Genomic DNA, 27,708 nt, shown 5'->3' with positions numbered 1-27,708 from the left:
CCCAGCCCAATCGATTTGGATAGTTTTCCTTTAAAAACGATTTATGACCCAAGCCGATTTGGCCTCGGACCAATTAGGACCAACCCAAACCGGTTTATGACCTGAACCGGTTTGGCAAAAAGGTACTAAATGGACACCTCTAATGAAATGTACAAACAAAAATCAAATAGCGTATCTTGTTTCCTTTCAAGTGTTGAAACAAATTACAACCCCATCAGTGTCGGTTTGATTTGTTTACACACCTAATTGACGGCACATTCATTTCCCAGTATCACCTATCATGAGCTGAATACGAATTCAAAAACTTTAATATATGTGTACAAAGTTAACCATAAAAAATGTTGATCGTGAATATAACCTCAACCGAAACGAGGTTAACCACAAAAGAATATTATTGGGCTCGACATATCTTGAAATTAGAGAGATTTACCGTACCATAAACACCCCTAACAAGAGGTTATTTTCTACTGAACTTGTCCCTCATAGAAGGCGGCATCATACATTACAAAACAGAACACATATGAGGTGATATAAAACAACATTGTTGAGCTCTGATTATTTTGTGAACTGCATCATGAATCATTTAACCTTGATACCAAGCAAAGAGCATGCGATGCACCAATGGCAACCGCAACAACGTTGTGGGACCCCAAACTGTCATCATCCTTGAGAAACTTTATTTCTATTGGAAATGTTTGTATCTCTTGCAAACCCGGAACACCTAGTTGACCGTCCTTTGCGTTTCCCCACATGTACAGCTTACCATCGTCTGCATATACCAACAACATCGGATTTAGTCACCTTACACATGCTAAAAACACTTTTTTTTAAATCATTTGATGTTAACTTAGGAAGTTGCATCCGGTTGACATCAACACGGGCTGTCAATTCTTGACACTACCCCAAAAACTAAACGAATACAATGACGCTGTAAGTTGTCATATCAAACCCGTTTCATAAGCTTGTCGTTTTCGGGTTGACCTATTTAAGCCTCTTACATAAACAATATCAACCCGCTTAATTAAATAGGTTAGGCTTTCAACCCAGCCTGTTTAACTAACAGCTAGGCCCGTCAACCCATTCATAATTATAAAATATATATAGATATAAAGCAAAGGTCAACCTGTCAGCCTAAACCATTTAATTCAAATCTTACCAGTTACAGCAGCTGATGAAGATCCTCCACAAGCAATATAAACAACTTTCTCTGAAGCTATAGACTCGATAACTGTGGGAACGGGCTGGTTTTGAGTAGAAAAGTGTCCCAACTGTCCATGTCCACCATAACCCCAAGATAACACACGACCTTCATCTTTAAAATTATAAATAAAAAAATCAGTGTTCCATAATCAAAATTACCATTCTACCCTTAGCTCAAATCTGATAACTTTTGCACTTGTCATACCCGTTAGAGCAAGAGAATGATATCCACCACTTGCTATTTGAACGACACAAACACCCTCCAAACCAGGAATCAGTTGTGGTTTCCAACCACCCACTCGATTACCTCTTCCGAGCTCATTGTTTGCATTTGCTGTCACAAAAAAAACACGGTAATGGTTATCGATTTTACTTAATTATCATCTTTGTTCTTTCTTGCAGATAACATATTAAAAAAAAAAGAGTAAACTACACGAATAGTCCCTGTGGTTTACCAAAATTTTGGATTTGGTCCCTAGTTTTTCAAAAGTACACGGATGGTCACTGTGGTTTGTACTTTCTAAGGCATTTAGTCCTCAGCCAACAAATCTAAAGATTTTAGCATGTCCAAGTTAGGGACTAAATGCGTTACAAAGTGCAAACCACAGGGACCATCCATGTACTTTTGAAGAAAGCTAAGGACTAAATGCGTTACAAAGTGAAAACCACAAAGACCATCCATGTACTTTGCTCTAAAAAAGAAATTTCTTACCACCCCAGCTCCACAAATGGCCGTCGTTGGTAATAACTGTTGTAAAAAAACCACCACAAGCAACAGAAACAACAGGAACCGGTAACGCTTTCACTTGGGAAGGTATACTAAGTCCGCCAGCTTCATTTGGGCCACGATTAGGCCCAAGCCCTAGTCTGCCATCCCCTTCATCTCTTCCCCAAGTATATAGTTGACCTTCATTGACCATGCATAAAACAATACATATGGAAAGAGGGAAAAATGAGAAAATTATGCCACAATTTATGTATGAGAATGTATGATGATAGAATAAGCTGGAAAGAGGGACCCACCTGCTTCAGTGATGGCAGCGGTATGCGTGCCGCTAGTTGCAATTTGACTAATTTTCCCCTCCCATGCGCCTTCTACTTTTTTAGGAGAGAGTTCTCGAGTATAAACGGAATGGCCAAGAGCACCAAACCCACCGTAACCCCTGTAAACTTCATTATAAACCGCAAAAAATAACATTATTTGAAGGTAACATTTACATATCATATATTTTTCTCCATTCTAGAGGCGATAGTTGATAATCAATAGCGGAATACAATTGATTAATACTCTTTTACGCCAACGACATGAACATGTTTAAGATTTCTGTAATACCCCACTTTTCGACGTATAGTGATGAGAAAATTATATTTTGTATAGTAATCGATAAAAATGCCCGTCGCTCAACTCCATTTTATAGAGTTTTAAGCGGAGATATGAACCTGACAGCTAATTTCTGGAAATTTATGATGTTTAAGACATCCTGTAGGGCTTGGAAACATCATCTATGATGATTGAAACTTGTTGGGTAGTTTTTTTTTTTTTTTTAATTACACAGGCTAACCAAGAATTTGGATATATTGAGTACAAAGTGGGATTTGTATGAAATTGTGTTATAACCATCACTATGGCTGAATTAGATACGATGCATGTGCTTTGATTGTGTGAGTATTTGAAAACTATGTTGCTATGCCGGATGAGTCAAATGCACATAACATTGACTAAAGGCTAGAGAAGTGATAAATGTTTTTCTTATTCTAGAATGAACATTTGGTGGATTAGCTTTCTGATGTCTGTTTGGTAGAACATTGATCTGAATTTTCTTTATGTTATCAACATTCAACAGTATACACTTACAATACACAAAAACGGGGATGTGAAACGTTGTCAATAGAATGTGAAATGCTATATAAGGCACTTCTATTCTAGCAACAACTGACATATTTCATATAACCTGTAAACACAGATTACTATGCCATATGATATGGATAGATCAACGAGACTAAAATAATTGTCTATTGTTCTGTTTTAGTTGACCACAGACAGTGATTTTAGTATAGTTAATTATGTGCACTTGATCTACCCATATTATAAGGCAAATGTATAATGCTATCAATGTGCACTCCAGTATTCAATTGTAAATTCATATACTCAAATTTCAACTTAAATTATAAAAAAAAAAAAACTCAGTAGTGGAAATTGGATGCAATTTGATGTTGTTCATTAGCAAGTGAACAGTTCATAATCATATACTTAAATTTCAATGTTATGTATTAGTATAAACCTTAAATCCCAAAAAACTAAACCCTAAAAGCTGAACTCTAAACCTTAAACGCTAAACCCTAAAGGCTAATGTATAAAAGCTAAATGCTAAAGCTAAACCCTAAACTGTAAAATCAACCCGAGAAAAAATTCAATACAAAAATCAAGAGTTTGATAGAGTTTTCTCCCGAAAAAAGAGTTTTGAGTTTTCTCATGATCCTCTCCATGGTATATTAACATCTCAATGAGTTTAATATATATTTAACCTTCTAACCAAAAACAAACACACAAAATTCATGACCATGAAACCACGCGAATCAAGCGCAATAGAATGAAGACCACCAAGAGCAATACTCTGAACCGAATCCAAACTAGTGTTCACAGTTGGACGAAAAACAATATTCTCGAATCAGGCCGACTTAATTGTCAATCCTATCAATTCACAACTTTCGATTTCCGGTATCTAATATTGGTTCCATCGCCGGGAAATCGATAGCCACTTCTATCTGGAGCTGTAATCAAGGAGAAGTAGACGGATCTATCACTGCCCAATTAGAAGCCATTGGCATTTCGGCTCGTTTGGATGCCATTCTTACACCCTTGAAGGCTGATGTTAAAGAAATCAAGGCTCGGATGTATGTACCCCTGAAGAACGATGTTGAAGCAATCAAGAATCGGATGATCTTGCCAATAACACCTGAAGCACGTACTACTGGTCACGGTGATCATCTCCACCAGGGGGACCAAAGGGGATCCAATCTTAACATGGAAGAAGGTGGGGGTAGTTCGTCGGGTGATGAAGTGATCGGAGGTGGTGGAAATTGTGAAAAAGCAGAGGAGGATTTGAATTTTACGGTGGTGGAGACTCGGAGAGTACTTTAATGACAGCCAAAAGAGCCGGGTCTGTTAACGCTGATAATCAGAAGGATCTTCATCTGGAATTTGAAATTAATTCCAATAGATCTCTTGATGCTTTGAAAACGCTGAACGTAGGAAAGAGTGTACTGTTTGAAAAGAAATTAAAGAAGACAAATGGAAAACTGGATGCCAAAGAATCGATGGAAGTTATAAGTGCTCCTACACGTGGAGGGCCTGGACATTTTAGAATCAGAATTGAACAGGTGTTGGAGTTTCAACCAAATCTTATTATTTCTTATAAGCTTCGCAAGACTCTGAGGCTCCACGTGTTAGACCTTCTAGGAAGTGAAATGGCTCTTTGTAATACACTTTTGGGAAAGAAGGCTGCTAGATCATGAATCATTCTTTGACATTTTAAAAAGATAGAGGGGAGAAGCTTCTGAGATATCCCTGCCAGGTGCTATTAACAGCTAAATTCTCTTATACCGACTTGAGGACAAGTCGTTTCTCCAGGCCGGTAGTATTGATATGAACCTAGTGCTGGAAGCGGGAACAGTTCAGTCATTCCAAGAAATCAGGAAGAGATCATAACTGTTCCCACCTAAAGTTTAGCTTTAAATAATCAGTTTCCTGCATCTTTATTCTTGCCTGGTTATTTGTTTATCTGAATTTATCTTGTAATCAGAGAATTGCCCTTCTCGAATCGGGCCGACTTAATCGTCAATCCTATCAATTTACAACTTTTGATTTCCGGTATCTAACACTTTCTTATATGTGTCTGATGGAACATTGATCTGAATTATCTTTATGTTGTCAGTAGTATTAGTATACAACCAGTTACCAGGCAACCGCTCTACATACAATTTGGGACGTGAAATGGTGCCAACAGATTGTGAAATGGTATATAAGGCATAGTTATTAAAGGCGCTAGGCGCATGCATAGGCCTTGCCTGGGGCCTAGGCGCAAAAAAGGGAGCGTGTGAGAAAAAAAAGTGCATTTACACGAAAAAAAATAAATAAAAAAAGAAACATATTATGTATTGAATAATACTATTCTTCAAATAAAATAAACAAAAGCTATTATACAACATTTAATATCATCGAATTAGTACCAAAAGTTCTATATAGTGAAGATTTAAATGTAATCCCAAAACTTGAAAGTTTTAAAGTTCTGGATCAAAGTTGCTTCAATCAGTATTGTGGAAGCTTATATTGCGGAGAAAATCAATAATTTTGAATTAAATAATAAAAGAAAAAGAATGAATTGGTATTTAGTGGTGTCTGAAGAGCTGAAGCAAGTGCCTAGAAGCGCAATTAACGGGCCTCGCCTGAAAAATGAGCCTAGGTACATGAAGCCAGGGCTTTTAAGTTTTAGTAACTATGATATAAGGCCCCTCTAGCAACAACTATCATGTTTCATATAACCCATAAACACAGATTATTACTCATATAACGAGCTTGATGAAAAGGTATCAACTTAAATAGAAAGATCTAATGCTATCAACTCAATTACAACTACAGATAATATTTTTTCCTCTCTTTGACTAAGTGCACCTGATCTATCCAGATTATAGGCCAAATGTTAAATGCTATGATCCAATTGCAAAATTCATATACTCATATTTCAACTGTATGCATAGCATAGATCCAATAAATAAGCTCAGTAGTAAGAATTGGATGCAAATACAAAGACTTCAGGATGAAATAAATTACTGACCATGAAAACACTTGACCACGCGAATCAAGCGCAACCGAATGCAGTCCACCAAGCGCAATACTCCGAACTGAATCCAAATTATTGTTCACAGTCGGACGAAAAACACTATTCTCATGACCAAATCCTAGCCGACCACCGTCACCTTTACCCCAAATCCACAATCTCCCATCAACTAGCGCAGCAGAATGAAACAGTCCACAAGCAATGCCAATTTTCAATTGGCCGTTGTTCTCGTTGAGAGATTTAGTGGAGGATGAAGAGATGTTGAAGGAGTGAGGAGGAACAAGGAGTTGTGAAACTGGAGAAGGGTATATTTGGGATTCTTCGTTGCCGTTACCGAGTTGGCCGGAAGAGCCCCTCCCCCACGCGAGTAGCTGGAGCGTGACGGTGGAGGAGGTGGTGGTGGTGGAGTTGTATAAGATTGGGAGTTTGTCGGTGGTGGTGGCGGTGGTTGTTAGTGTACGGCGGAGTTGACGGAGCGACATTGAATCCAGTTTGGTTTGAGCCTTGGGTTTTGACCGGGTTTCTAAAAGGGTTTATTTTAGGGTTGTGAGAAACCGATTCGAATTGTGAATTCGGTTTTTTAACTGGATTGCGAATTTGGATTTCGGATCAATTATCGGTTTAACTGATTTTGCTTATTTGGATTATCGGTTTAGACTAGATAAGAAATTAGGTTTTTAGAAAAAAATGTTAGAAGTGACCAATATTTCAGATAAGATAAAGGATGGAAATTGAGATGGTTTGGATATGTGAGGAGAAGACGGACGACAAAGCCAGCTAGAGTAATGGAAACCCTTACTGGTAGACCATAATTGATTTAGGATGAGTGAATTAGACATGATTTGCTTGAGTTGCACCTCTATGAAAATATGGTCCATAATAGGAGGGCATAGAGGAGTATGAGTAAGGTTAAGGACTTTTAAGGGAGTTAGAATTGTATCTTAGCTTTGGATTAGAGACTTGTCTTACACTTTAGATGGACTTTATACGTGATTGTGCATGTCTACATCTTATGCATAATGTTATACTTTTTCCTCTTTTTACTATAATACTCTTTCATCTTCCGTTTTTCTTCTAATGTCTATTTATTTAGTTTATTTCGTTCTTTTGTTATCTGTTTTGAGTCGGGGTTCTGTCTCAAAGTAGTCTCTCTATACCCAGGGCTTACATTCCACCCTCTCTAGACCCTAGAATAGCTTTACTATACATGAGATTTTCTAGGTATAGTTTTTATTATTGTTGGATTATCGAATAAAATTCAATTAAATAATAAACTGGTATAATCGGATAACTGAATCGGATAGCCTTTATGACCATAGAAAATAACACATAAAACATAAACCATAAAACATATTGTAATCAATAGTCCAATCAAATGTTGGCTAGTAAATATATTAAAGGAATAAATTACTTTTTTAGTCTCTGTGTTTTAATGGTTTTAACCACTTGAGTTAAAATCAAAAAGTTAACGCTTTGAGCCCCTAACCGCTCAGTTTATAATGTTTTGAGCCCATGTGTTTTATTGGTTTTAACCACTTGAGTCCAAAATCAAAAGTACAAGTGTTGAAAATTGGACTCAAAACGTTATAAAATGAGCGCTTGGTGACTCAGGATGTTAAACTTTTTGATTTTGGATTCAAGTGGTTAAAATCACTAAAACATATGGACTCAAAAGTGATTTATGTGGGAATTGTTCGGACACAAGATAGTTTGGTAGACCACTTGAATTAGGGGTTAAGATATACTTGTGCACTAAGGGGGCGGTTGGTTCGCAGGAATTCAATGGAATTTAAGGGAATTGAAATCTGAATTCCATCTCTTACTATGTTTGTGTAACACCCTGTGTTTTCAAATGTCAAAGTCAAAGTCCAAGTCAACTTTGACTTCTTTGACTATTAATGTTTCTTTTGCTTCTGTATTATGTGGAGTAAGTGTTGTCTAAATAAAATGATCAAATGTTTAATCAATGCGACTGATTTACGACTGTGAATAGTAGGAAGTAACAATGCGATAAAGTTAACCAATCGATAATCAAGTAATCAAATCAATCATCGAACTCGAACCTCGAATTATGCGAATTTCGGTATTGCTATATGTGTGTGTGTGCCTTATGTGTTACTTGTGCATGTTTACTTTATGTTTAGTGTGGTATTCAATCGAATCAATCGAAACTCGAAATGCAATCAAACTCAATCGAAACCGACATCGAAACGTGACTTATAGATGATTGTATGTTAGATATATTAGTTGGGACTGAAAGTAATTTGACTAGGAACTCTATCGTATTCGTATCATCGTCCATCGAAATCGAAATATCGAAAATCGTCGCGAAACACTCGAAAAGGGGTTCCTGATCGAACAGGAATCACTGATCGAACAGGCTAGCCGATCGAACATGCTGTTCGATCGAGCAGCCCAGTCGATCGGAGATCCTGGCCGATCGGCTACCACTTTCCTCTTTTGGAGCCTATAAATAGCCCTGTCATTGTCACTCTTTCTACTTTTGGAAAGCTCTGATCGAACCAGCCCTTGTTCTTCACCTTTTCTCAGATTTCTCTAAACTCCGGTAAGTTTTCACTCTAATTCTTGTACGTTTTTAATCATTACACGATTCTACACCTTTCTATCTTTCAAAACTTGACTTCTAACCGTGAAATCACCAAGATCTAAGTGTTCTTGGGTGATGTCATCATGGTGTTCTTGAAGAACATCATACTTTGGCCTCATTTGTAACAGTTCCAAAATTTCTATTTAAAATAAATAAAGTATATAAAAACTTATGTTATTAAACGGATAGATCATGGGCAAGTTGATTGTTAGAAATATGAAGTACCTAGACGGGCTAGGAACCGTTTAAATAATTAAATTATAAAAATACTTTATATTTGAACCTACTCTATTTTTAATGAAACTTGGTTCAAAATGTAGATAAAAATATGCTCGTCCTAATGGCATATTCATTATTTTATAAAACGTCATATTTTAAGAGTTATACACGCCAAATGAGTAAAGCAGTTAAATTAATTATAATAATAAATATAAATCAAAGTAATTGAGATTAAGTAGACGTTTTTTTTCTCTGTGTACATAAAATCAAAAGAAAAATAAAATAAATGAATAAAATAATAATAGAAATCAATTTAGATAGCAGGCAACGTGTATCTTCGAATTTAATGATGTAGAGTTACGTGGATTGATGAATCGTATACTCCAAGTTATGGAGAAGTATAAATATAGACTGCATGTCAACAATTTGTGTGCTCAGTCCCTCGCCAACTTCTTTGTCTCTAAAATAATTCTATATTGATTATTCTTTTATTTATAATCATAATAAAGCCATGCCCCGTTTTAAGTGTTTTAACCCTTGACCACCGATACCCTGTCCGACTGACGTAGGGCCCCGTAACGTATGTCAAGGCTCTGCCTAAATTCGTTGGGGTTCTGTCTCGTGACGTAGGGATAAAGTAGAATTGGGTCACTATACTTAATGTGAGTGCACTATATATTTTATTAAATAATCCAGGAGTTGTACCCAAAATATAACAACCCTCCTGAATATTTTTCTGACACCCTACACTACCTAAAATACACCCCGTATGCGAAAACCGAGCCCAAAATATGTTAAAACGTTAGAAATTAAATCAAAACAATTTTTCCAAAAACGCTCGCGGGCTGCGTAGCCTTTGGCTACCTCTTACGCGGGCCGCGACAGATAAGAGATAAGGAGAAACCCGGTGCTGACACGTGTCGATGACTCAGCAACTCATTCGCCGCCATTGAGCCCTCGCGGGCCGCGTAAGACCTGTTCTTATTTGACGCGGGCTGCGAGAGAGTTCAATATCAGCCCTATAAATTGAATCGTCGAGCCTTCAGTCTGCTTCGTTCAAAATCATTTCTTTCTCTCTCAAAATTAAATAGTGGGCATTATACTCGAATCTAATACCCCTTATTAGCGAAGCTCTGCCTCGTTGTAAGTATCATAACCCCTGGATACGTATTAGATACTCTGCCCGATTGATCTAGGGTTCCGTAACGGCTGTCGTGGTTCTGCCCGACGTAGTCGTTGGAATGCCGTCTCGAGGAGGGTATTACTAATGTTAAAATGGGTTATTATACTAACGCGTGTGCATTGTTTATTCAACTAGATTATAACCAGGAAGCCATAAAGGAAATACCTAAAATAGCAATGTGAGTAATCCTTCTTTTTATGTAAACCTTTTTGTGAGTAATCTCCTTTTTGTTAACAGTTTTTACAAAACCTTAACCTTTTTACAATGCAATTTAGCAGTGATTGAGTCTTTGTAATTCTACAATTACTGCCGGTATGTTGGGGTTTTGTATACAAAATATGAGTAACGTTACCATTGGACGAAGAGTTAGCCAATGTGTAATATGACCCTCAGTCAGACTTGACACTACTGAATGAGTAATTGTGTAGATATAAACATTGTAATCACCCTCAATACTGTTTAAATTGAATTAATGTTTCTTAATTAAACTGGGATTCACTCACCAGTATTTCTTGCTGATAAAATGTTTTAAACACGTGTTTCAGGTAACTTAGTATGAAGCACATAAAAGCCAGCTGGAGAGCACTGAAGGCTTAGAAAAGTGGCTATAAAAGTTACCTAAATAAAAGAAAGTGTTTATTTCAATAAAGTGGGATTTATCCCTGTAAATCAGTTTGTAATGAAAACTTGGGTTTTACCCATGTGATTATAAAAAAATAAAATGTGGTGGTTTACTCTGATTTAATATTTCCTAACTACGGTCCTGATGAAAATTTCCGCTGCTAAATTAAACAATAATGCGATACCACCAAAACTGGCTCGCGGCCGCCGTTCCCGGGATTTAGGGATCGGGGGTTGTGACATCATTCAACCGTGAATAGCTTAGATCTGACCGATTTCCACATAAACAAGCTAGGATTTGTAAGAATCTTAACATTTTCATGAAAGAAGTTCCAACTTTCTTTCAACTCTTTTACACTCAAAACCTTAAAAATCGATAAAAACAGAGCTCGAACCAACTAACTAATCATTCTAACAGTCAAGAGATTCAAGATTCGGATTCTATCTACAAGGTTCACCGATTTCGGGTTAAACATCAAACTACCGTTCCGAACAGTTCACCGGCCGGACTTGGGTGATTCCTGTCCGAACCGGTGAAGCAAGTAAGAACCCACATCCTACGGTTTAACTCGCTGTCAAAATACTTTAAAATCATAACAAACAACCCAAAACAGCCAAGTGGTAGACGAAAGGCCGACCAGGTCAGACTTTGCTGGCCGAACGGCTAAGGCTATTCGAACGAACAGCCCAGCCGATCGAACATACCAGCCTGATGTGGAAAAAGTAGTTCAACTAAATAAACTAAAATTACCCTAAATTAAGACTCAAGTAATAAAAATCTAGACTCTCTAACCTGACTAAACTACTCACCGGCAAGTGAACCGGTCGACTCTAGCACAGAAAAGTAAGTCCGGATGTCGAACCCACAAGGACTCTAATGAATTACGTTAACGACTCTATTTAGACTAGACACTGACACGACTAAACAATTGTTGTGTTTTAAAGGGGGTTTTTACTAAAATCCTAAAATTGCAATTAAAATGAAATTAAACTAAAACACGAACGAAGACTAGGGTTTTAATTCAGATGAGATTAACGACTACCTAGACTTGAATCCAGTTTAACTATGAATGGACTTCTAACGGTTTTATTGCTGTATGGAGCCGGGATCGTAAAATACTAAACCTTAAGGTATTTCAATGCTAAGACTTCCCGACCCTTCTCAGGAAGAAACCTAGGAAACCCTACAAGGCTGTTGTGTATACCGACTGTTAGACTTCCTCTCAGTCCTCTAACGACTCTAAAAGTGCCCTAATACGACTATCTACCTCTCAGCGCGACAATCTAAGGCAATTCTAGGTTCTAACTTGGTTTACTAGACACAAATGCAATTAGGGAACTAAAGTCGACTTCTCTCAAAATCTAATTTAGCTATATACTACACCGAGACCTAATAACTAACTCGAGCCTCTCAGCGACAAGTTAAGCAGAATATTTACTTCTAATTATATTTTAATTACTGTTTCTAAGGCTATCGGCCGATTTACCCAAAGATCACCCGAACCCGCAAGGATGCAAATAATCAACACAAATTTATTATGTGAAAGACATTCACCAAAATCTTTGTGAAACAGTAAACAATCAACAATCAAAAGTAAATACGCACACGCACCAAATCAGAAAATCTAGAACACTTTACTTTTAGAAGTCAATCCATAATCAATCAATAAAAACCGTTAAAAGATCCAAGCATTAATTAAACTATCATCTTGTCTAGGTAGTATTTAGGGTTTAGCCAAGAAACATGATGTCTAAAATAAACAAAGCAAGTTCAAAACAAGAATTCATCGGAAAATATTGAAAACACGAAATTAAAGAACACCGGGAGATAAAACCCGAACAATCTTCACTTTCACGCTCCAAGCTTCAACCGAATGATTCCCGCAAGCTAAAAAACTCCAAAGTACTCAAAATCTCCTTTAAAATTCGCCCTAGGGTTTCTTGATTCGTAATTAGAGTTGTGTTAAGTTTTTCTTGGAAATCTCCTCAAAACCCTAGCTAGGCAACAACTTTTCCCCGAAATTGGACCCCTCGCGTGACGCCAAGGGGGTGTCGCGTCACGCGGCGCCTCCTTGTCTGATTTTATTATTATTTTTTATTCCGTTTCGATTTCCAGCTTCTCCGACGCGCGTACGAATCCTGGTTTTCTTCCAAACTGCTCGTTTTTACTCGTTTTTCATCACTTTAAGCTACGGGACCTGAAATCAAAGCTTAACGTCAGCAGTATCAAAATTCTAACCTAAACTAGACTCTAAACGACTGAAAACTGACCAAAATATACACTATAAACATATGTACTTTGCAGTACATCAAACATCCCCACACTTACTCTTTTTTCGTCCTCGAAAAAGAATTATGCAACGGAATCATAGACAAATAATCATTCGGGTCGAAAACATAGATATACTTACTTAAAACCAAAGCTTGCGTTAGCTGCGATTGCGAATATACTTTGTCCACTTTAAACCCGAACCCAATCCTAAGCCCTTATCATGTGATTTTAATTTAAGTGCGGTCAATCCACCTAGGGTCTCACACTAGAATCAACAGTCCACCTACTCCCGCCTCAAGCTTATAGGACTAAAAGAACGATCATTTGACCAATTCCCAACCGTCTTATATCAAAACCAAGAGAGTTTACAATCAAATTTTTTTTCTTTTTCCATTTTTTTCTCGCTTTTCTTTTTTTTTTCTTTCTTTCGTGAGTCTAGACGGTGCTTTCCCTAGCCAAGAGGCAATCCGGCTGTAGAGTCGCTATCCCCAACCACAGATTACTTAGGTTTCGGTACTTATTTATTTTTTTTCTTTTTAGCACGGTCGATTTCACACACCCTAGAGGTAATTCGGCTGTAGAGTCGCTATCCCCAACCCAAACTACATAGAAATGTATTACTTTCATTTAGTTTCTAGCTCACTTTTTTATTCTATTTTTTTTCATGATCACAAACTCTAACGGTTTTAACTTATAACAGTGCCCCTTATACTATTATTGGCGGTTTTAGTTTCCCATATCTCCCAGGCGAAAACCCACTAGCAGACCGACAATTAATGTATATTAGCTCAAAGGGACTTAAAACCAAACCCGGGCCTATCCACATATCCCTAACTAGACACAAGCTCGATTTATTTAACTCTCATATTATTATTATTCGAACCCGAGCAAAAATTTGCCTTTTCTGTCATTTTCCGTTCAAAAATGCAAACTTCTTTTTTATTCGAAAGACATTTCTGATTTTTCAATTTTTTTGGATTTTTTCAATTTTTTATTTTTTTTTGTATTTTTTAATAATAAAGACTCGATTATTACATGTATTCCCATCCCCACACTTAGAGATTGCATTGTCCCTAATGCAAGAACGAAAACACGACTCGGCAACTAACAACTACTAAATAAAAAACGAACTAACTAAATAACTAGACGACGAAATAAATAAAATACAACAACAACAAAAAGGGAAACGACTTAGCGGATATGTGAGACTGTCAAAGTGCCAGTCATTTCCACATAAGCCCTCCAATACCGAACGTACTCAGCAAACAATACAAAACTCTCTCTCACACGAACGGAAAGCGGCTCCAAATCATCAACCTTAAACATAAGTACCATACCAAACATACGAATACCACGTATCTAACATACCATCATCCAAAATTCAAACAGAAAATAAAATATATGTCCTACGGATACAACCACATCGAACTACTGAAACAGCATAAATAAAATAAAACATGAAAGGATATATATGCTGCTGCAGTCTGCTACATCACTCCTCCTCTGAATCTTCCTCCATCTGCTGGGTCCCCGAACCTCCAACCTGCTGCCACCCGAACTGACCACTGTACGCATAACCACTTTGACCCCCCCACTGGTCATACCCCGGATACTGACCATAAACATATGGGGTCTGCTGCTCGCCTCCATAAACTGGTGGAGGTAATAATCCCGCAAAGGGTGGAGGTATCTGAGCATCTACTGACAAACCCGACATCATGTACCTGAGCATGTCGTCCTGTCGGTGGTGGCTCTGCATCGTCCACTGGTGGTCAACCAGCATCCTATCTTCAATCTGAGCAAACCTCTGCTGCGTGTAGTCAAAAGTAGCCTCAGGAGTAAACGGGTCGGGTCTCGGCTGTCTAACGGGCTGCTGTGGCGCTGGGATCGCACGCCTCTGTCGAGGTGCCGGCTGTCGTTGCGGAGGAGCACCAACCTCGAAGTTCCACTCTGGCGGGTCCGAATGTGTAAGAATACCTGCCAACTGTAGATCCGCAACATCCCAACGAACCGTTGGCATACCCTCATGCATCTGCTCAAGCTTGTATTTTGTAAGGGCCCGAATATTCCTTGCCAACCGAGCTATGTAAGGCCCGAGATCCATTGCGGCCCGTTTTCCTCCCCGACAGGCCTATTGCACGACCATGCAAAGAAGCTTGCCAAGTTCCAATTTCGCTTTTCAACCATACACATCAACGCAAAGATCTCCAACCAATTCGCTTTATTCTCGCCCGACTTCCTTGCCACAACCGTAGTCGCCAATGCCTTCAAAATATACCTATATATCGGATCACGAACCGATGTGATGAGGTTCGTTTGAGTGAACGGCTGAGACGCAATTGTATCCCAAAATCTTTCCAAATCCGCCGAATTCAAACACTTCGGCCGAGGGTGATTGTACACACCCCTTAACCCATTCACAAATTCATCCGTCTCCACTTCTTCCGGTGTGTAAAAACCCAGGGCTACTCCAAACTGAGCCATATTCATTTCATAAAGATTTCTACCCAATGAGAACGATACCGCATTATTTTCAGCAAAAGCACCCTCTTTATGACGGAAGGTACAATGGAACTCAAGTGTAAGTTCAGTATACTGCGACCCATCACAATAATCCATTGCCGCTCTCGACCTCGGCCCCAATAATTTTGCCACACGCTCACTCGCTCCCATACCTTGTAACCACTCCCAATCAATTACACGATGCTCCAATGTCTGAGTTACCACATACTTCTTGAGCTTTACCCTCTCTTCGGTATCCTCTTCAAAATCCAAAACTGGGTGATCGACCAACCTCTCAATTCGGGAATACATTCTCCTATCATTCCCGCGATACTTGATCTTCCTTTTTCTTGGGTTTAACGACGAACCTATCACCCGACATGTTCTGCAAAACAAGAAAGATTTGACAAGAAAAATAATGCAGACTGTTAGTAATCACAAGCTATTTTTGGTATTTTTATTTTTTTTAATTTTTTTAAGCAAAATAGCCGTATAGCATTTCATTCGCGGCTAATTTCAAAAACATGGGTTACCGTTTACAAAAGCTTAAGTTACAAATCATTCTACCCGAATGGAGATTGAGTACGGGCAAAATGTTGTGAACTTGTACATGCATATAAGTAAACCCGACACTCGACTCAAACTACTACTCTAAAGACTACTTGACTCAATGACTCGAACGACCTACGACTCAATATACACTATCTCCTCCCGGCACTTTAATTGTCCTCAATTAAGCGTAAGTGCCAAAATATCCCCACACTTGAGGCGAAACACGTGAGAGTTTGACTTTTTAAACCTTAATGCAACGTTTGTGGTAACAAAATCCGTTTAGAAAACTAATTGCATTTGTAAAAATCAGTTCAAAAACCTATTTTTCTAGCAAAAATTCGTTAGTTATAGCCAAACAAACCCGTAAAGCTCAAACATGTTGTCTAATTGTCCAAACATACCCCACAAGTCTCAAACAACCTCAAGCAAACCAACCCTAACCATCCGCAAGCCCCATTGTATGTAAACATCCCAAACATATCCACCCGCATACCACTAACATGACTAAAGGCTCAAAAATCCCAGCTTTATGAACCTATAAAAACCCTAAATCTAAGACATGACTGACCCGACACTACAACTAAGCAATAAAGTTACCTACTAGCAAGAAATCACATAAATCATACCTTGGATTCGGATTTAGCAAGAAAAATGAAGTCTTGAACTTGTAGTGCACAAATTTATCCAAAAACACGAGAATGGAGCGTGAATTCGGGTGAAATTGATGGTTAAGATTGTGGGGAATGTGATTGTGGTGATTTAGGAAGAAGAACGGAGAGATTTGGTGGAAAAACAAGTGAGTTATGGTGATTTGTGTGAAATTCGCGAGTTAGGGTTTGGAAATGGGGAAAGGAAAATGTTTCAGCAAACAGGTTCACTTAAAACGATTTAAACAGGTCCATAGGGGCATCGCGTGACGCGGTGGGTCAAGTGAGGGGCCTCGCGTTACGCGGCGGGTGTTTTTTTATTGTTTTTTTGAACCTTTAGGCTACGCGTGACGCTAAGGCCCTTGGCGTCACGCCAAGGGTCGATTTTCACAGAAGGTTTCGTGGAATTGGTTGTTTCATGCCTTAGAAAATTTTTTAACTTTTTTCCCCAAACCATCCAAAACCCACAAAATTTTTTCTAAGTGTCCAAGACACATTGTAACACCTCGAAATTTTGTGTCCAATAAAGTATTGACACGTGTCTTGAGTTTACACGTGGCATTTAATATTTAATAAAGGACTAATGTTGACAAACCTTGAAAGTATGTAAATTCGAGGGTTATAAATGTCAAACAAGGGTAAGTATACTGTATAGTAACCCTAAACGATGCTCGTACCTTCAAACGAATAAATCATGGATCGTACGGAAGCGAAACGCGGAAGAAAGTGAGAGATTACAAGTTGCGGGGGTTAACTGTGTCAACATGTTTAATTATACCTCTGAGTGACCCTTTGACGTACCCGAGGCTTGGTAACAGTAAAATACGCTCACTAAAATATACAGTATAAATCCCGCGAAGTTCCGTTTTGAAACGAGAAAGTTATGATCAAATTCGTACGAGAAGGGTCAAAAGCGTCAACAATGAAAGTTAAGGCTTTACGAATAATTAATGAGATAACCGGGGACTTAACAGTACGGGTAAATAAAACGAGGCCCTTAGTTGTAAATAATCAAGGGCCAAATCGCAAAGTTACCCCTTCAAACCCGAAAGGTCAGGTTATTAATTACCAAAGATTCGTTATTAATTATTAAGATTTAGTAATCATTTCAAAAAGATTTAAAAACAAACCCTTACGGACCGCAAAGGGTCTGCCTTACGGACCGTAAGGGGGTGAATGGTTAAATCAGATTCCGCCACAGGCTTACGGACCGCAAGGCCTAAGCCATACGGTCCGTAAGCGATGCCCAGCGACGAAAAATTGGCTGTTGGCTGTTTTAAGCGGCAAAACACTTATGTATGGGTTTTCCAGGGGTATGGGCGCCCCCTACTCGACCCATAGCACCTTAGGACACTTGCCATTCATCCATACTCATTTGTAGAGTGTGTTGTAATGATCTAAGGGCAAGTCTTGTACTATAAATAGACCCATTGTATGCATAAGTTTCACCACACCTCAAACACATTCTCTTGATCATCTCTGGAGCTTCCAAGCTTTATTCTAGCATCCTATTTCGTGTTCAAGCTTCTGTAAGTCGTTTAAATCCTTTGTGGTTTAGTTTTACTTAGTAATATAGCTAAAAATCAAACCGTCGTAACTACGGTTTGACTTCGAGATAAATCCTTAATGGCTCAGTCTTATATCGAATAAAAAATAGCTATGTGTTGGTATTTGTGTGGGTAATAAACCTCTGAAAGGGTTCCCCATGATCACCACTCTAACTAGTGCAAATGTCGAGTCAAACGCGTACTTAAAAAGTCAACAGAAAGCTATTTTTGCGATTCTTGCATAATCTGTAATATAAATGATATGCAACCTGTTTAGACACTCATAAAACATGATATAAAGTATATAAACTTGTCTACGCTCGTTTGATTCGGCCATTTGCTATATTGACCCGGTTCGGAACCGAATGTCGCAAAAGTTTGACTTTTGCTTTGACTTCAGTTCTGACCCGTTTTAGTGCAATGTAGATATGCCTTAGGACTCTCTTAGGACCAGGTCACGTGATGGTATCACCCTCTGTGTCCGGTTCGTTGTTTGTCCGAGTCTTTTACGCATTTCCGTTAATTACTTAAAAGTTGACCGTAACGCCCTTTTTAAAATAAAACGAGTATTTCGGACACGTGAAGGGACCATAACCTTGCTTACTAAATTCTAAGCATGTCCCTAAAGTTTCACGCCAATCCGAGGTCTAGAATGGGAGTTATGCTAAATAGCGCATTTATAAGAAACTTTTGTAATAAACGACGCAATTAGCATAACGCCTACCTAAACCAAGATTTCGTCACCAAAACTTTTACCCACTGTAGTTAAATAATATTTTGGGATTTTTAAAGATTTTTAATTAATTTTAACCTGCTCATAACCTGCGGTTATGGCTACGGTTCGGTAAATACCGAATATGCCCTTTTCGGCCAAAACTTGAGTTCTACAAGGTCTTTTGACCCGATTCCAGTTGCTACGGATTTTAAATAATAAATAAGATATTTTAGACTTATTAAACTGAGCGAGAACCTCAGGTTTCCTGTAGAACTCAGAAATCCTTTTAAAAGTCTTTAAAATGACCGGAAAACCCCTACGGGGCGTATAATGAACTAAAACTCGTTACGGGCATTATGGAAGGTATCCTACTGATACCACAACCTCTTTAAAGTATATTGAATTAGGAAAACAGTGTAGGACTCCTACGGTTACCCGTTGCGCCTATTGCGCGCACGGTTCGGCTTATGTAACTAGTTTACATAAATTAGCCGATACGGGTCAAACCATATCATTTTGACCCCAAAATCCAGAGTGTGAATATTAAACCCATATAAAACAAGTCTCCGAACTTGTTGGGTCAGAATCACATTCCATTCTCGGTTTTCGCCTTTCACGCGATTAAACCGTATCTATCCCTCGAAACTAACCGGTCTAGGCTACGGCTAATATAAAGACCCGTTAAGATTCTAATAGGTTATTTTAAAACCTTCATTCCAGAATAGGAGCCCCAGTAAAAGATACCTGTGATTTAACTGATTAAGGACAATACTTGCAAAGGTAAATACTTTTAACTTATTTTCCCTTATACGGGCTTGGGTTACGGTATATAAAATACCGCTTGATTGAGCATCAAATCTTCCATCGCTTAGGTGGTTAATTGAATAATTTGATCGGCTCATTTAAACAGTCTTGTTACTTAAAAGCCTTTGGGGGGTTAATGACCATGTCCCGGATATCCTTGGCATCATTTTACGAAATGGCCACGACCTCGACACCCGGGTGTAGGCGTACACCCGGTTGATGTCTATACTATTAAAAGATGTAGCCGATGGTTTACCCGCCTCGGTTTTACGCAAATGTGGTGTGTCTATTGATCTTTAACCCGGACAGGATCCGGGCTACTGAACGCAAAGAAGGAACATGTAATTCATTCACAAGATATAATTTTAAATAATTCTCCCAAGTTATAAAAGAATTTGTGCCTCGTGCATTCAAATCAATTTTATTAAACATTTTTCAAAAGTGTCGGTTGAATTTATTTACCAGTGTAAACTGACGTATTTTCCCAAAAAGATTAAGTGCAGGTACTACACGAAATCAGCTGGCAATAACTCCTTAGCATCTTAAGAAGTCTCGCAAGCTTGATGTCTTATCTGTTGAACAACATTTTTATTTATTTTGATCCCTCCTGTGGATACTATTCAACTACTTGTGATACATTTGATATTACAGTAAAAGGTTGAATTATATTTATCTTTATGCTTCCGCTGTGCATTTATATATTGTGGTTTGACTATATTGTTGCCAACTACGTCACGATAATCCCCCACCGGGCCCACCGGTGAAACACGTGGAAATCGGGGTGTGACAGGTTGGTATCAGAGCCAACATTGAGTGAATTAAACACTATCCTAATGTGTTTAATCTCAGTGACACAATTGCACATACTTGAGTCTAGACAAGAACATAGGACAAATTCGAATTGTTATTCCAAATTTGTCTTTTCCTTTTATTATGGTATTTAAAGTTTTTTAAAAAGCAGGAAATATGCCGCCAGTGATATTCCGAGGAAGAGGAAGGGGAAGAAGAGGCAGAGGAGAGATCGTCACTCATCACGATCACGAAGCCGGACCTTCAAATACGCGAGCTCCTTCGACCACAAGGAGTGAAGAACCGCAAAGGCGAAGAGACCTTTATGAACCTGCGAGGCATTCCACCTCGCATAGCTCGACGCCATCATACCGGCACTCATTTGGGCCAAATTCCGAGAATGATCCCAACAACCCGCAACCCTCCTTCATACCTCTACAGCGTTCGGTATCGCACCGAAATTTTGACGACCCTACTCCATACTTCAGAGGTCAATTCAACCCAACTGACTACATCCAGGAACCTTCAGGCTTTGTTCCGTTAGGGCCACAAGATCACTTCTCCGAAGATCATATGGACGAGGATACTGATCCGACAGAAACTGCTCGTGGTACGCCCACGCACCCAATAGAAATCTCTGATGGGTCATCCTTCCATGGTACACCCTATCAGGGACCAGATAGCTTCATGGCGTTGTTTAATCAACACGAGTGGTACCACACGCCACAGACATCACAACAGCCGCAACATCCGCGAGATCCCTCCGAGGATCCACATTTCGTGGCAGTTACGCCACCACCTCCGCCACCGGTACAGCCAGTAATGCCTGATCCGCCAAGGCGTAGGAGGACAAATGCTCGTATGTCCACACGAGGAGGGGAATTCCACTTCAGCACCCCTCGACACTCTAGTAGTAGCCACTACCCGCCACTACAAGAAGAAGGACCTTCAAGTCCTGTACAGGAGGCGAACTCCGCACCAGCTGCACCAACTTCGCCACCATTTGGGTATGACCACCCAATACCTACGTACACGGGTCCAACGGCTTACAACCCGTTCGAACCGTCATCACAAGCACATTACAACTACAACTATGAGCGCGACCCATATGTGGTATCGGCTAGGTATAATGCACGCTATCCCGACGGAGCTCATGGGAACATGGGAGTACCGGACTACTCAGCTCATGGGTATCCAGCACCTCCCAGACCTCCAGTTCCGCAACAGGCGCCACAACCACGTTTCTCTCCTCCCGAACAAGAAGAAATACTCCACCGTTTGAGCCGTGTGGAGAGAGAATTCGAGGAAGAACGTAAGAGCCACCGAGGATTCCTCAAGGGCTTAGCAAACCTACTGAAGGGCAAGAAGAAGAAACGTGACCATTAGCCCTTATGTATGTTCTAATGTAATGGTTATTTTAAATAAGTCCCTGCGTGGACGTTTACCGTATTTCAGTCCCTACGTGGACTTATCTTTTAGTCCCTGCGTGGACACTTATCTTGCATAGTCCCTGCGTGGACTTGTCACTTGTTTTAAACCTCTATGTAGGTATGTACTATTTAAAAGTCCCGTTTAGGGCGGTGTGTAAATCGTATTAAAATTATGGAATGTTATATTATGAATTTCATTTTGTTATTACTATATATGAAATAAATCAAAATCATTCCTTTTAATTTGATCTGCCTAAATAAAGAATCTTCAGAGTGAAACCTAGCCAGGTGTCTTTTAAGATCCGGCCAAGATGGTAAGACCTGATTAAAAGATTCAAATCCCCTGTTAACCTCTGTAAGCACGTTAACAATCATGGCAGATGTGATTCGTTAAAATTACACACGCCATTCTTATACAAGGATCCTTAAAGGATTCCAAAGCCCAAATTAATGATATAATAAATCATGGGTTAAATCATCAATAAAGATGATCACTTGTTAAACATCCATAAGCGATGTAGTGCCTACGGGCCATACATATTGTCATAATAAGGCAAAAGACAGTGGTGGTTTAGGACTCCCTGTCAGAAGGAGTAAAAGGACTACGGTTCAAACCTTCATACCTTGATTCTCTGTAATCTCGGCTAATATTATAATAACGTCCTCGTGACTAGACTTTTATGCCGCTAGCAATATTAATTGTGATTAGGATAAGTGTGTTCAAATCCTAAATATAAAGTGAGTAACAAATTAACCGGATATGGTCTTCGTCACCATGGTTAATGAATTGCCATAAAAGACAATTCAATAATAAACTCCTAAATAGAATTTTCATTATCTTCTGCAGCAGATACAAGCTATTATGGCGAATCCAAATGGAGGAAACAGTCATACAAATGAAGATGATTATGATCATGCCCAAATAAATCTAACGGGCGCTCAACTCAAGGCTCTTGTCGACAACGCTGTGCAAGCGGCTCTAGATCGACAATATACAGAATCTCGAAGCAGAACAGTTTCCAAACCACCATCAAAACCAAAGACACACTCAAAAACCCACAGCAAACCACTATCCAAACCCAAGAAGGACGACGATAACCACTCGTCCAAGCCCAAAAAGGACGACGACAATCACTCGTCGAATGAAAATAGTGTTCGTCGCAAAAGGGAGTATACGGATGCTTCCCGAGCCAGGGGCTGCACATACAAGTACTTCGTATCTTGTAAACCCCGAGACTTTACGGGGGAGAAGGGTGCCGTCGAATGTATGACATGGTTGGATGAGATGGACACAGTGGTGGACATCAGTGGCTGCGCTGAAAGGGATGTAGTGAAGTTTGTGTCGCAGTCGTTTAAGGGCGAGGCCCTAGCTTGGTGGAGGGCGCTGGTTCAGGCCTCGGGAAAAGCTGTGCTTTACAGCATGACGTGGGAGGAATTCGTTTCTCTCATCAAAGAAAATTACTGCCCTCAGCATGAGGTGGAGAAGATAGAGTCCAATTTTGTGTCATTGGTGATGACAAATCTGGACTGCCAGGCCTACTTGACGAGCTTCAATACGATGTCTCGCTTGGTTCCACATCTAGTCACCCCGGAACCAAGTAGGATTGCTCGTTTTATCGGGGGGTTAGAACCCGCGATAAAGGCTAGTGTGAAGGCCTCTCGGCCAACGACCTTCAGGTCTGTGACTGACCTCTCTTTGTCCCTCACAATGGACGCGGTCCGACTAAGATCGCAGAGGAACAAGGAGGCCGAAAAGAGGAAGCGCGAGGATGATACCTCGCGAAGGTCGGGAAAGAAGCACCGTGGGAACGGTGATGGCAAGAGAGGAACAGAGGCGAGAAAAGAAGGGCAACAAACCGGAGAGAAGCCCAAGTGCAAAAACTGCCAAAAATTCCACTTTGGGAAATGCAGGTTTGGGCCAAACTCACAGTCCCAGTCAAAGACGCATACTTGTGGACTGTGCAAGTCCAAAGATCACAAGACTGTGGACTGTAAAAAGATTAAAGACGCGACCTGCTACAACTGTAGTGAGAAGGGGCACATCAGGAGCAACTGCCCCAAGCTCGCCAAGAAGACCGAGGAAACCAAAAAGAATAACGCTAGAGTCTTCAAAATGGATGTGAAGGAAGCGTTGCAGGACGATAACGTAATAACAGGTACTTTTCTCGTGAATAATATATTTGCAAGAGTACTTTTCGATTCAGGCGCTGACAAATCCTTCGTAGACCAAAAATTTTGCAAACTGTTGAACATGCCTATCAAAACCCTAAATGTGAAATACGAAGTAGAGCTAGCAGACGGCACTGTAGAAACCGTCTCCACTATATTAGAGGGATGTATGATATCCATTAAGAACCATTCTTTTCCTCTATCTCTACTTCCCTTTAATCTAGCTGGTTTTGACATCGTTCTGGGCATGGACTGGTTAGCGCACAACCAGGCCCAGATAGTCTGCAATAGAAAACAAATTGTGCTAAAGAACCCGACTGGTGAATCGCTCACCATTCGAGGAGATACGCAGTATGGACTGCCCGAGAACGTATCAATGCTCAAAGCTTCAAGATGCTTAAAAAGAGGCTGTGTCATCTACATGGCACAAGTGATTATTGAAGAGCCCAAATCAAGGATAGAAGACATTCCTATCATTTCGGAGTATCCAGAAGTTTTCCCCGAAGATCTACCTGGGTTGCCACCAGATAGGCAGGTGGAATTCAGAATAGATATCATCCCTGGAGCAGCTCCCATTGCTAGAGCACCCTACAGGCTAGCACCGACTGAAATGAAGGAATTAAGGACCCAGCTGGATGAACTATTAGCAAAAGGTTTCATCAAGCCTAGTTCATCTCCCTGGGGAGCACCTGTCCTGTTTGTGAAGAAAAAGGATGGATCGATGCGTCTGTGCATCGATTATCGTGAACTTAATAAGGTCACGATAAAGAATAGATACCCATTGCCAAGGATCGACGATTTGTTTGATCAGTTGCAAGGGGCTAGCTATTTCTCGAAGATCGACTTAAGGTCGGGCTACCATCAGTTGAAGGTCAGAGATGAAGACGTACACAAAACAGCATTTAGGACTCGCTACGGTCACTACGAGTTCCTAGTGATGCCTTTTGGGCTCACAAATGCACCGGCTGCGTTCATGGATCTCATGAATCGCGTCTGTAAGCCGTACTTGGACAAATTTGTCATCGTATTCATCGACGACATCCTTATCTATTCAAGGAATAAAGCCGACCATGAGAAACACCTACGATGTATTCTCGAATTGCTGCATCGCGAGAAACTCTATGCCAAATTCTCTAAATGTGAATTCTGGCTACGAGAAGTCCAATTTCTTGGACATGTCATAAGTCAGCGTGGTATCCAGGTGGATCCCGCTAAGGTAGAGGCGGTCATGAATTGGCAAGAGCCAAAGACGCCCACAGAGATCCGTAGTTTCCTGGGATTGGCAGGATACTACAGGAGATTCATTGAGAATTTCTCAAGGATTGCTGCGCCCTTAACTTCTCTAACCAAGAAGAAAGAAAAGTTTATTTGGGGCCCTAAGCAGCAAGAATCCTTTGATATTTTGAAACAAAGGCTGAGCAACGCTCCTGTGTTGACGCTACCGGAAGGTACCGAAGAGTTCGTAGTTTACTGCGACGCGTCACACATAGGCATGGGGTGTGTGCTCATGCAGAAAGGCAAAGTGATTGCCTATGCTTCACGACAGTTAAAGGTGCACGAAAAGAATTACACCACCCATGACTTGGAGCTGGGTGCCGTTGTATTCGCACTAAAACCGTGGAGGCATTATTTATATGGAATCAAGTTTGTGATCTATTCAGATCACAAAAGCCTTCAGCATTTATTCAATCAGAAGGAGCTAAACATGAGGCAACGCCGTTGGATGGAAACCTTGAATGATTATGATTGTGAGATCAGGTACCATCCCGGCAAGGCGAATGTAGTCGCCGATGCCCTAAGCCGGAAAGAAAGGATGAAACCCATCCGAATCAATGCTAGGAGGATGGAAGTAAAGAATAACTTGATTGAAAGGATATTAGCTGCACAGCGAGGGGCTGTGTTGGAAGCTAATTATCCTAAGGAAAAATTAGGAGTAACTGAGGAGCAGTTAACTCTTCACAAGGATGGACTTTTGAGATTGAATGGGCGAATATGGGTTCCTATTTATGGAGGACTACGAGATGTTATCCTCCAGGAAGCCCATAGTTCCAAATATTATGTCATCCCGGAGCAGATAAAATGTATCAGGATTTAAAGGCAAACTATTGGTGGATAGGCTTGAAAAAGTCTGTAGCCGCTTATGTAGCCAAATGTTTGACTTGTGCGCAAGTCAAAGCTGAGCATCAAAAGCCATCTGGCTTGCTACAACAGCCTGAACTTCCTGAATGGAAATGGGAGTGTGTAACTATGGATTTTATCACCAAGTTACCAAAAACGAGCAGAGGAAACGACACAATATGGGTTATAGTCGACCGACTAACTAAGTCAGCTCATTTCTTACCCATCAAGGAGACTTATAGCTCCGATACCTTGGCCCAGCTATATGTTGATAAGATTGTCGCCTTACATGGTATACCTGTGTCTATTATCTCTGATCGAGATACTAGATACACGTCACATTTCTGGAAAAGTTTCCAACAATCTTTGGGCACACGTTTGAACTTCAGTACGGCTTACCATCCCCAGACAGACGGCCAGAGTGAGCGTACTATTCAAACGTTAGAAGACATGCTGCGGGCATGTGCTATCGATTTAGGTGGTAGTTGGGATAAGAACCTACCCCTAATCGAATTCTCCTACAACAATAGCTACCATACCAGCATAAAGGCTGCGCCTTTCGAGGCATTATACGGTAGGAAGTGTAGATCGCCTGTTTGTTGGGCGGAAGTGGGAGAGGTCCAATTATCAGGACCGAAGATAGTTTTCGAGACAACGGACAAGATTGTCCAGATTCGGGAACGTCTAAAGGCTGCCCGTGATAGGCAGAAAAGTTACGCTGATCCGAAGCGTAAAGATTTTCACTTCGAGGTAGGTGAAAAAGTGTTACTAAAGGTATCACCCTGGAAGGGGGTGATGCGTTTCAGTAAGAAGGGTAAACTGAGCCCGCGATACATAGGACCTTTCGAGGTTATCGAACGTGTCGGGTCAGTTGCCTATAAGTTGAACTTACCAGAAGAGCTCAATGGAATTCATAACGTGTTCCACATCTGCAATCTAAAGAAGTGCTTCGCCGATGAATCATTGGTGATCCCACACACAGATGTGCATATAGATGAGAGCTTGAAGTTTGTGGAGAAGCCCTTGTTGATTGAGGACCGACAGGTGAAAAAGCTCCGAAGAAGACATGTGCCGATAGTAAAGGTTAAATGGGATGCCCGGAGAGGTCCCGAATTCACGTGGGAAGTTGAATCCACGATGAAGGAAAAATATCCCTATTTATTTGAGTAAATCTCGGGTCGAGATTTATTTTAAGGGGGTGAGGATGTAACACCTCGAAATTTTGTGTCCAATAAAGTATTGACACGTGTCTTGAGTTTACACGTGGCATTTAATATTTAATAAAGGACTAATGTTGACAAACCTTGAAAGTATGTAAATTCGAGGGTTATAAATGTTAAACAAGGGTAAGTATACTGTATAGTAACCCTAAACGATGCTCGTACCTTCAAACGAATAAATCATGGATCGTACGGAAGCGAAACGCGGAAGAAAGTGAGAGATTACAAGTTGCGGGGGTTAACTGTGTCACATGTTTAATTATACCTCTGAGTG

General features: G+C 40.1%; 1 protein-coding gene across 1 annotated transcript; it reads right to left on the bottom strand.

The window, feature by feature from the left end:
• Nucleotides 1–281: 281 nt before the first annotated feature.
• Nucleotides 282–6,582, bottom strand: LOC110916021 (RCC1 domain-containing protein RUG3, mitochondrial). Its single transcript, XM_022160777.2, has 6 exons — nt 6,036–6,582; nt 2,224–2,363; nt 1,913–2,107; nt 1,406–1,534; nt 1,157–1,312; nt 282–769 (listed from the first exon to the last, which is right to left on the bottom strand). Exons 1-6 carry the CDS (start codon nt 6,518–6,520, stop codon nt 573–575), a joined length of 1,302 nt encoding a protein of 433 aa, XP_022016469.1. The 5' UTR covers nt 6,521–6,582; the 3' UTR covers nt 282–572.
• Nucleotides 6,583–27,708: the final 21,126 nt, after the last annotated feature.

This window comes from Helianthus annuus, chromosome 16 (assembly GCF_002127325.2).
Source record: "Helianthus annuus cultivar XRQ/B chromosome 16, HanXRQr2.0-SUNRISE, whole genome shotgun sequence".
Lineage (NCBI taxonomy): Eukaryota > Viridiplantae > Streptophyta > Magnoliopsida > Asterales > Asteraceae > Helianthus > Helianthus annuus.
This window is presented reverse-complemented; position numbering and strand designations above follow the sequence as displayed.